At 58.1% G+C, this 10,740-nt stretch overlaps 1 protein-coding gene across 4 annotated transcripts; it reads right to left on the bottom strand.

Annotated features, from left to right (window-relative positions):
• Positions 1 to 4,046: 4,046 nt before the first annotated feature.
• Positions 4,047 to 8,640, bottom strand: CASTOR1 (cytosolic arginine sensor for mTORC1 subunit 1). 4 transcript variants are annotated; one of them, XM_017499619.2, is made up of 9 exons: positions 8,318 to 8,627; positions 7,625 to 7,695; positions 6,281 to 6,468; positions 6,064 to 6,196; positions 5,734 to 5,860; positions 5,187 to 5,300; positions 4,940 to 5,022; positions 4,756 to 4,850; positions 4,047 to 4,624 (listed from the first exon to the last, which is right to left on the bottom strand). In XM_017499619.2, exons 1-9 carry the CDS (start codon positions 8,428 to 8,430, stop codon positions 4,556 to 4,558), a joined length of 993 nt encoding a protein of 330 aa, XP_017355108.1. In that variant the 5' UTR covers positions 8,431 to 8,627; the 3' UTR covers positions 4,047 to 4,555. The 4 variants fall into 4 exon arrangements, with proteins under 4 accessions (XP_017355108.1, XP_017355109.1, XP_037584141.1 ...); XM_017499620.2 differs by having other exon boundaries at positions 5,734 to 5,857; positions 8,318 to 8,619; XM_037728213.1 differs by lacking the exon at positions 8,318 to 8,627 and adding an exon at positions 7,998 to 8,263.
• Between the last annotated feature and the right edge of the window lie 2,100 nt (positions 8,641 to 10,740).

Below are 10,740 nucleotides of genomic sequence, written 5' to 3'. Positions count from 1 at the left end.
CGCTCTGTTGCCCAGGCTGTAGTGCAGTGGTGCCATCTCAGCTCACTGCACCCTCCACCTCCCGGGTTCAGGTGATTCTCCTGCCTCAGCCTCCTGAGTAGCTGGGACTACAGGCATGCACCACCATGCTCAGCTAATTTTTTGTATTTTTAGTAGAGACGGGGTTTCACCATGTTAGCCAGATGGTCCTGATCTCCTGACTTCGTGATCCGCCCGCCTTGGCCTCCCGAAGTGCTGGGATTACAGGCGTAAGCCTGTAATTATTTATTTTTAATAAATTTAGTGTGGCCTAAGTACACAGTGTTTATAAAGTCTATCAGAGTCTACAGTAGTGTCCTGGCCTTCACATTCACTCACCACTCACTCACTGACTCGCCCAGAGAAACTTCCAGTCCTGCAAGCTTTATTCATGGTAAGTGTTTTATAAGGGTGTACTGCTTTTATAATTGATTTATTTAGAGACAGGGTCTTGCTCTGTCACCCAGGCTGGAGTGTAGTGACATGATGGTAACTCACTGCAGCCTTCAACTCTTGGACTCAAGCGATCCTCCCTCCTCAGCCTCCTGAGTAGCTGAGGAGGGAGGATCGCTTGAGTCCAGGAGCTGAACAGGACTACAGGCGTGCACCACCATGCCCAGCTATTTTAAAATTATTATTATTGTACAGATGGGCTTTCGCCATGTTGTCCAAACTTGTCTGCACCTGGGTAAAACTCCTGGGCTCAAGTGATTCTCCTGCTTCAGCCTCCCAAAGTGCTGGGGTTGCAAGTGTGAGCCAACATACCTGGCTATGCTTTTATTTTTTTGTCTTTATTTTTATTTTTTGAGACGGAGTCTTGCTCTGTCGCCTAGACTGGAGTGCAGTGGCACAATCTCAGCTCGCTGCTACCTCCACCTCCCAGATTCAAGTGATCCTCCTGCCTCAGCCTCTTGAGTAGCTGAAATCACAGGTACCCATTATCATGCCTGGCTAATTTTTATTTTTTTTGTATTTTTGTAGAGATGGGGTTTCACCATGTTGTCCAGGCTGGTCTTGAACTCCTGACCTCAGGTGATTCGCCCACCTCGGGCTCCCAAAGTGCTGGGATTACCGTCGTGAGCCACCACGCCCAACCTACTTTTATCTTTTATACTGTATTTTTATTTTCTATGTTGAGATGCACAAGCACTTGCCATTGCATTATAACTGCCTACAGTATTCAGTACAGAAACATGCTGTACAGGTTTGTAGCCCAGGCTAGCCCAGCTAGCCCAGGTATGTAGCAGGCTAGCCCAGCTAGATGTATGTGAATACACTCTATGATGTTCACACAACCACCAAATTGCCTAATGATGCATTTCTCAGAACGTATCCCCTCTCCTTAAGCAACACGTTCACTGTATAGACCAGAATTAACCAAGCACAACACCTGCCATCCGGCACAGGTGAATGAGGGACGCGCCTTCCCTGTGCTTGCACAGTAAGCCAGCCACAGACGGCTCAACGTTCCTCACTACCTTTTTCTCCTGCCTCCTGCTCAGGCCCTTCCCCCTCGGCAGGATCCTGGGTCCCAGAGGAAGATCAAGAGCATGTGGAGTTTCTTCTCACCTCTACAGAAAACCAAAAAGCCAGCTGTGGAACCATTTGGAAAGCATGGGAGCCGGTGGCCCTGCCTGCCTGGAAGGGAGATGAGGACTTGAAATCCTGAATCTCTGCTCCAGTGTCTCGGAGGAGGGGAATTTAGGAGGTCACTTCCTCTGTCTTGGCATGAAGATGAGAAAGGGTGGAAGTAAGCCTCTGACTCTGCCTGGCTGGGGTTTCCTCATCTCCCGTCCCCACCCACCCAGGCCCACATCCTCCCTGCAGATGCTGGGCACCAGGCTGGCAGTCGGAGGGCTGAGTCCCTTCCCTCTCCCTGAGGGACCGTGGGCAGGCCCCTCCATGGGCCCTGCTGTCGTCTTTATGAAGTCAGGCACTTCGTGCCAGTGAGTGCCTCCAACCTGGGTTATGAATGACCCACATGGAGCCCAGCCCTGGGCCCAGGCTGCCCAGAGCAGCTTCCTTCACCCCAGGACTCTCTGGGGGCCTGGATGGGACAAGGAGGTAGCTTCGTGAGACCCCCTTTGCCTGAGACAGTTCAAGGTCAGTCTGACCTGATACACAGCATCAGTCGTGGGTGAGATTCAGGGTCACGTTCCTGGAAGGCGCCCCCCACGCCTCCCAAGCCCTGTGCCCCTGAGCCCAGCTTGGTCTCATGATCTCCCCAGCACTCCTAGGCAGATGTCCCTATGTGTAACCTGCTGGAGGCGAAAAGCTGGCCCAGCGACCCAGGATCTATTATCTAGGAGCTAAAAACCCGCCACACAGACACATGGGTATGTGGCAGAGACACACATGGGCACATGACCTCAGGTCTGTCAGAGCAGCCTGCAATGGGACACCTGCGGCCCCTCACCCTGGCCAGCCTCATGGGCAACCCCAAGAACTAGCCAAGGCCAGGCTGGGACTTGGTATGAGAGACCCAAGAGAGGCCTAAGGCCCTTGGAGAGCCATGGTGACAGGAACACACAATCAGGCAGTGACTCACAGGCACAGATGGTGAGAGCCCCAGGGCTGGATATGGGGCCGGGAGCCCGCTAGCTGTAGGTTAAGCAGCCCCAAGAATCCTGACTCTGAAGCCCCCACCTCAAGCCTATACATTCCCCAAGCTAGGACCCAGACCAGGCCCTCAAGGGAGAGGAACTGGGACTCCCACACCTCCCCCCATCACCCCCCCAACAAAAGACAAACTTGGCCGGGCAGGTGTGAAACTTTGAGAGGCGGAGGCAGGCGGATCACTTGAAGTCAGGAGTTCAAGATCAACCTGGCCAATGTAGTGAAACCCTGTGTCTACTAAAAATACAAAAATTAGCCAGGCATCGTGGCAGCCACCTCTTGTCCCAGCTACTCAGGAGGTTGAGGCAGGAGAATCACTTGAACCTGGGAGGTCGCAGTGAGCTGAGATCACGCCACTGCACTCCAGCCTTGGCGACAGAGCGAGACTACATCTAAAAAAAAAAAAAAGACATCCTCCAAAGAAATGCCCCCCTCCCAGTGTTCCTGAAGGAGTGTCTCCTAGGTCTCCATGCACATGGGGAAACTGAGGCTGGAGGGAAGGGGCTGGCCCAGGTCCCCGGCTGCTTACTCACCAGGCTGTGCTGTGCTCTTGGCTCCTCTGAACTACACCTGAGGCCCCAGACCCCTGTTCCCCAGGGGCAGGGCAGGCGCATTGCCAGAGGCCTGTCCCTGTTCTGGCTTTTCTGAGGAGCCACCGTGACCTCTGAGTACACAGAAGTCACACCCTTCTTCCCTGCCTGAGGATGGGTGGGTCTGGGCTGAGGGTACCTGATAGTCTCCCTGGGACATCTGTGGGGCCCCATCAGATCACTGCAGGTTCCCAGCCTCACCGAGCAGGGAGGCAGCCCCCAAGGACAGAGAGGGCTCCGGGTGGCCCCCAGGCCCCTGTCCTGTCCTCCTGGCCCTGAACCTTAGGAACAACTCCAGGACAGCCCTGGTGGTAAGAACTGACTGATCTCTCAGCCAGCAAGAGGGACAGCCAGAACTCAGGTGAGGCCCAAAAGAAGGCAGGCAGTGGCCTGGAGGAAAGGAAGGCGCTTTCGGGCCCTCCCTGGTGGGTTTCATAGCAGGCCAGCCATATCCATGGTGGCAGGGAAGGCTGGGAGCCTCCCCAGACAGGAGGATCTGGGAGTCTCTGCCCAGGTTCAGAACCCTCTGGGCTATTTGGGAGCTATTCTGAAATCTGGGAACAGCCCAGATTTCAAAGGCAGGCATGGGAATGGGAATCATGTGACCTTGGTTAAGTCACGTCACCTCCCAAGTCTCGGGTTCCTCGTCTGGAAAATGGTGATGGTTCACTAAGCTGTGGTGAGAGGTGAATGAGGCAAAGCCAGGTGAGCCCGGCCCCCAGTAAGCTACACAGAGAGAGACCAAGACCCCAGACTGAGTGGCCCATGAGATGGAGCCATGGCGGACACTCAGATGACCCCCAAGGACCACAGCCCAACCCAGTCACTACAAAGTCCTTTATTAACAAGGCAATAAAAACAGAAGAGAGAGAGATGTCAAAATACTTTTCTTGGAGGCCCCAGGAGGGAGAGGCACTGTCAGGACTCACCTGGCCAGGGAAGGCGACCCCACCAGAGGCAGAATGGAGGTCAGGGCCCTGTCCGGAACAGCTGGCCCAGGAAGGCTGGGGGGAATGGCTCGGGCCTCAGGCAGGGACTGTGCAAACCCTGAGGCCGTGCAGGGAGTGATGGGTTGGGGGCTTAAGCCCCGAGCACCGTGTTCCCCTGCCTGGCAGACCTGATCAGGCAAGCAGCTGCCCACTCCACCAGCGAGTACACACAGGTGTCCACATAAGAGCCGGTGCCTGCACACAGCTTACACACAGAGAGCAGAACGAGGTCCCCTGGCAGGAATGGGGGCTCATTCCAGAGCTTAAGGAAATAGCTTAGAGGAGTCTTTGGAAGCCTGGATCAAGGGGAGAACAGGGGGGCTACTCTGTTCCCCACCAGTCTCAGGAAGCCAGGCCTTCCTGCCGCCGCTGGAGGACCTCGATGGCGCTGCCGATACCATCCTCGGGCACCTGAGGGCAGGAGGGAAGGGTCAAGGCTGAAGCTGGGCACCCCCTGACTTCCTGGTCCAACCGAGACTACCTCCTGCCACCCACATTTCTGGGCCTCACTTTCCCCCCAGAAGCTCCCCCAAGGTGCTCACCAGGGCATGGTCGAAGTTGAAGGTGCTGATGTAGTAGGCGGAGATGTCAGCAGCAGCCAGCGGGACCGCGATCTGTGCCACGATGCCGCATTCATCTGAGGGTGGCGGAGGAGGGGCATATATGGCACATGCCAGTTGCTCCCCAGACACTCTCCAACCCCCCAGTGCAGGGAATGGCCCTCACCGAAACCCAGGGGCTGTCCACCGATGCGCACCATCCTCCATAGCTCCCCTGAGGAGCTGGTCAGCAGGAGGTCACTGGGGAACCTGGGGAGGGAGGTGGGTGATGGGCAGGGCACCCCCACCCACCCCTGCCTGACCGTGAGCTCTGGGACAGGCTCACCTGCTGACCTCAGAGTCTGATGCCCCACCTCTTCCCTCTCTGGGGTTGGCTGGGACCTGGGGCCCACCCGGGGACAAGGGTCACCTACTGTTTCTGTGTCTCAGCATCCATGACAATGGAGATATAACCCTCGATGAGGGAGAAGGCAAAGAACGTGATGGAGCTGGATTCAGGACCGCTAGAGGCTGCCTCCTTGGGAGTGCTGGGGAGGGACGGGAGGTTTAGGGGCTCTGCCAGGCACCCAGCCTACTGCCCCCTCACCCAATCAGCTTCCAGAACCCTGGGAAGGAGCTGACATGGTGGCCTAGGCAGGCTCTGCTCCCCGTCCAAGGGTCCAGCCCTCTGAAAGGTGTGGGTAGGGATGGGGGAGGGTAATAAACCCAGCCTGTGCCAAAAACAAAGGACCCCACGGTCAGAGGGGCAGACCAGGGCGCGGCTCAAGGGTGGATCTGCCAACACCACTGGAAAGGGATCCAGCTTTGCAGGGAGAACCTTCCCCAAACATCAGCAAAGCACAGGTGAGTGTCATGGGCTGCCAGGAACCCCGAGAGGACAAGGCAGAGCTGCAAAACTGACAAATGGGCAGAAGGCGGTGGGACAGAGTATGAAGACAAAGACGAAGTCCCAAGGTCCACCTGTGCGAGTAGAAGAGGACATCTATGAGGGTGGTGGCGATGGCTGGCAGCGTCTCAGGGTCCAGTGTGAGGACACAGAAGCGGTTCTGTGGGCTCTGGATGGGATGCACCGTGGGGCTGGGCCCTGCTGGAGGACAGCAGGCAGTGAAAAGGTGTCTGTGGGCTGGGGCTCCCCCTGGTGGCCAGTCAGGGAGAAGCTTGGGCCCGGGGTGGGTCTTGCTATCCAGGAACTGACCAGGGCCCTGCTGCCCCACTGGGGCCCACAAGGGAAGGGCCCCAGTGGGAAAGGGAGGCCCTGCCCAAGTTGAGGGGTCAGGTGGCGGCCCTCACCATGCTGAGTGCGGGGAAAGCCGTTGCTGGAATCGTCCCTGGCCACAGGCACGGGCTCTCCGCCCACTTCCCGGTAAATGTCAAACTCCTGGGCTAGCGTGTGGATCACCACGGACAGGTCCTGCTCCCGCACCTAGGCCACAGCAGATGGCACATCACATGGGCTCCCAGGTACCTATTCCCACCTTGCCCTCATCAGCACCAGCAGGAAACTCACCAGGATGAAGTCAGTCTGGTAAGTGGACAGCATTAGCACAGACACGTGGTGCTCGGCCAGTGGAGCGATGACTGAGCGGGCGATCTTGGTGACCCCAGCAGCCTGCACTGCTGCACCGCTGTGAGACGACACGTTCAGCACCAGCCATGTGGCCTCAGCTACTTGCAGGAACTCAGATGGGGGCAGCTCTGTGGGCAGGGGACATGTCTGGTCAAGGTCTGCAAGGCTGACCCCTGCCCCTCTCTGAGCCTGTTTCCTTCTCTGTGCCTTGGAGGGCTCCATCAAGGTAAGGGCAGGTCTGGAGGCTGGGGCTGTCTCCCTCAGTTCTGCTCCTGAGGTCCATATGTGTGCAAAGACGGAAAGGTTTCAGGTGCTGGCCTGGTGGCATTGAAATTTCCCACTTAAGATCAGAGGTCCAGATTCAGAGAGACCTGGGTCCAAATGCCAGCTTTTCTATTTATTTGTCTTGTGACCTGGGGCGGGTGATTTGAATCTCAGTTTCCTCATCTGTAAAATGGGACAATATCTACCTCACTCCTGTATGTTCTGTGGGTTAGCAGAAGCTTTATACCACATGGCACCACCAGGGGGCATTCACAGATCAGGTTGGCTGGGGGATTGCCTTCCCCTTTTGCAGACCCAGACTTCCCTGCAGCAAAAACAGGGAAACTAAGGCCTGAAGTGGAGAAGGAGGACAGGCCAAGCTCCAGTTAGCTGACCTGAGACTCCAAGCCTGTGAGGATGGGCCGGGCCAGCAGCAGGAGGAGGCGCTAGACGTCACCTCCAGGGCCCAGGGAGGGCCCAGGCTGGCGTCCAGTCCTGAGCAAGGGCCAGGCCTGGGTGGCTGCTATTCGCCCCAGCACAGCCAGGAGGCCTCCAGGACCCTTTCCTGAGATGGCTGCCTGCTCCTGCATTCCTTCCCTCAGACTCCTGGAGTTCCCAGACAAGCAGGGGAGGAGGTGACCCAAATCAGGGAGATAAGACCAGGAGGAAATAACGTCCAGGGAGTTCTAACAGCAGCACTTGCCTGGAGCCATAACAGAGACCCTTCTGCGGGCCTAGGACTGCTGAGTGCCCCTCAGTAGTGCTAAGTTTATAAAGCCCTCATGGGGTCCTATGTATCAGAATCATAACTGTACCCATTTTACGTTAGAAGAAACAGCTCAGAGAGGGGAAGTGATTTGCTCAAAGGCACACAGCCAAGGAATGGTGGAGTAGGATTCGAACCCTGACCCATCTGCTTGCTTAAGCGCTTAAGACAGATCTCAGCAACAGGTGAGAACCGTACAGAAGTGGAGCGCGACAAGCCCCTCCCGTACTCCAGTTCCCCAGACCAGCCCCCACCTTTAAAGCCCTCCTCGTCCACCATAAGCGTGTAATCCTCAGGGGTCTCCGTCAGGCTGAAGAACTTGCACCTGGTTGGGGGTGGGGAGCATCTTCAGCTTGGAGAACTGGGGGTCGGGAGTGGATTTCTCCCCATCTGCCCCGAGACACCCCCGCGACCCCGGGCCCAGCGCCTTTCTACCCGTACCTCGGCCGTTAATTTCTAGGGCAATGGGGTAAGGGCCCCATCTCCAGTGTCGGGAGCTGCTTTTAGGCTTCCCGAACCTCTTCAGAGCCTTCCGCCCCTCCACTCTTCGAGGGAGGGGAGGTTCACACCCGCGGCGACAGCACTATGGGCCTCGGACCTTGGAACCCCTAGTCCAGCCCCTCTGACCTGAAGGGAGGCGTCCTGGTAGGAGCTCCCCGCTGTGGCCAGGTAGGAATGCCCCCATATGACTCCACTGAGTTAATAAGCATTGCCCATCCCAAGCTGTTTGCGCTTTACCCCGGCAAGGGGGCCTCACGGGGCCGGATAGGCGGCGGTCCCGGGGAGGGTAGGCCCAGGCCGGATGGCGGCCGGAGAGGGAGAGCCCTCCCCACCCGGTCCCGCCCGCCTGCCTGCCTGCCTTAAGGCGATCCTAATCCTCCGACCCTGGCCCGGAGCGACAGCAGAGCCCCCAGCCCCCATCTGCGCTCCAGAACCCGGGCGCGCACCGGCTGCGGCGGGGCAGGAAGAGCAGCTTGATGAGTGGGTGGGTGTAGAGCCAGAGACCGGGACGGGCGATGCTCAGCACCCGCACCCGGTGCTCTAGGATGTGCAGCTCCATCGCGACCCGCGCGGCCCCGACCCCGCCGCCAACTAGACCCAGGCCGCGAGGGAGGCGGGGCGGGGGGGGTGGTACCAGGGACTTAAAGGGGCCGCTGCTTGGCCGCGTCCACACCGCTCGCTACGCAGCTGACCCGCCCAGCCCCGCGCGGCGTCCGGCTCCTTGACGGCCACGCCCCGCGGGAAGCGAGGCCTATTGGGTGGTCACGCCTCCTCCTAAAGCCAGAACTTCATCCTTCTCTCCAGCCTACGGAGACCGCCCCGAATGGCTCCGCCTTTTTTAGCACGGGCTCGGGGATAGACCCCACCCCGTCGGACTCCTCCAGGCCCCGCCCCTGACGCGCCCCCTTCCAGGGCTCCGCCCTTTCCGCGGAACGCCAGCCTTGCAGGGAATGGGAGCCTCCCAGAGGCGGGGGGAAGTTTCTGTCCTTCTGGCACACACGTGGGTTTATGATTGAGGTCCGTGAGACAGAAGGGCCGCGAGACGAATTGGAGCTCGTCTGGGACCAGAGCGCTGCCCCCAAGCCCCGAGAGCGATGAGAGGTACAGGTCTGCTGTGCAGCGCCGTCCACCCTGCACCTTTTGCTCTCCTTCCCCTCAGGGCTGCAAGGGGGCGGGGCCGCCAGCATTGGATTGCGATTGATACATAACTCCTCCCTGCTTGCCGAGGAGGCTGACAAGTTGAAACCTGGCCTGGTGGCCCCACTTGTTCCTCTCACCCAACTTTCAGAATAGAAGGCTCCCCACCAGGGGCACAGAGATAGATTCCTAGCCACCTCTGCCTGAGTGACATACTTTGGGTTGGGGGCTAGAGGTGGCCAAGGCCTAAGGCTTGAAGTCCCTCGATACAAACAAAACCCAGAAGTGCTTCAGCCAGTAATGCCCAGTGCTTGGACTTTGGGGGGCAGGCCCATGCGGCTGAGGTGCACTGGGTACTCAGACTTCTAGCCTGAAACTTGAGCCCCAAAGCCTGCAGCCCTTAGCTGGCAGGTACACATCTAAATTTGCTTCATGTTCAAGGAGGTCCCCAGCACTGGCAGACACCCCAGGTCTTATCAGGCCTCCACAGGTCTAAGGAGATCCCAAGGCTGAGCAGGCATCAGCATGTCCATGTTGGCTCCACGCAGGACCGAGAATGCTCCAGGGGACCCTTGTCTGGCCCGAGCACCCTGAGGCCTCAGATGTGAGGCTTTGAACCAAGCAGATTAAAGCAGGCCTCAGGCCTGATTGGGACCCAGCAGGCCTGAGCAGGCCCTCTGCCTGCTCCGGAGCCCCCACCATAGGCAGATGGAAGCCAAGCTCAGCCTCCTCCCTGGACTCTCAGGCTTGACACATTCCTGTGGAACACTGTGTAGCCACCACATCCTGGCCTGTCCCCTGGAGGACTAGGGGAAGGAGGAGCTTCTCAAAAGCTGAGCCCATCTCGTCAATGGCAGGTGCAGATGGGGTGGGAAACCATAGGGGTGAGGGAGAGGAGGCAGGAAGTGGAGTGGCCTGCCTTGATAGTCTCTTGAGACTCTTTCACCTCCCTAGGCCTCAGTATCCCCAGCTGTACCAGGACAGGATGTTCCAGGCCCAGGCGAAGCCTGAAAGCTCCCAGGGAGGCTCTGCTCCTCCCTCTCCTGCCCCCTCCTCCTATGGCCTGGCCTGGCCCAGCTTGGTCATCTGCCAGGAACAGCACTATTGTTTGACTGGAAAAGCTGCTTCCTCAGCAGAAGGGGGGCCTCTCCCAGGGACACCCTGTCCTTGCCCTCACCAGTCATCAGGTTATGACCGAAGTGCCTGCCTGGGCCCTCAAGGGCAGTCAGGTCTCCTGGGCCCTGGTCAGGAGAGGAGGCTGAGTGAGGGGCTCCTGGTGCAGATCTAGCTGAGACCGGGTGGTTCCTTTCCCACTCAGCTCCTATTTGTTTCTTCATCTGTAAAATGGGCTAATTGAGCCTACCTGACCAGTCCAGCCTAGCACATGGCAAGTGCTCAGTAAATGGAAGTTGACATTTTATCGAAGGTCCACACTTTGCCCCTCTCCCCTTTGCCTGAGGGCCTGGGTTGAGCCTGTGAGGACATTCATGGTGCTCCACCCCAGGCCTCCCACCACCCCTCCAGAATGAGTTCTCAGAAATTTAATGGTGCCTGAGGTGGCATCCAGGCCAGACCTTGAAGGAGGAAGGCCCTGAAATATCCTCCTTAGGAGTTCCTGTCCCCCTGGTGGTGGGTGAGGACCAAGGCCTGGGGAGCATGCCCTGCTCTGCCCAGCACTGAGCTCCAGCCCTGTTGTCCCTCATCTACGGCAGAAGGTAGACATGAGGCAGTG

Source organism: Cebus imitator, unplaced genomic scaffold (genome assembly GCF_001604975.1).
Source record: "Cebus imitator isolate Cc_AM_T3 unplaced genomic scaffold, Cebus_imitator-1.0 Scaffold258, whole genome shotgun sequence".
In the NCBI taxonomy this organism is placed as follows: Eukaryota; Metazoa; Chordata; class Mammalia; order Primates; family Cebidae; genus Cebus; species Cebus imitator.
The sequence above is the reverse complement of the archived record's forward strand: the minus strand, read 5'-3'. Positions and strand labels throughout refer to the sequence as shown.

Excerpts from the sequence above, each read along its gene's own strand:
- CASTOR1 (XM_017499619.2), bottom strand. The coding sequence starts at position 8,430 with ATGGAGCTGCACATCCTAGAGCACCGGGTGCGGGTGCTGAGCATCGCC. Across the intron at positions 7,696-8,317 it reads TTCCTGCCCCGCCGCAGCCG|GTGCAAGTTCTTCAGCCTGA; the intron begins GTGCGCGCCCGG and ends ACCCCCAACCAG. Across the intron at positions 4,625-4,755 it reads TCAACTTCGACCATGCCCTG|GTGCCCGAGGATGGTATCGG; the intron begins GTGAGCACCTTG and ends TCCTGCCCTCAG.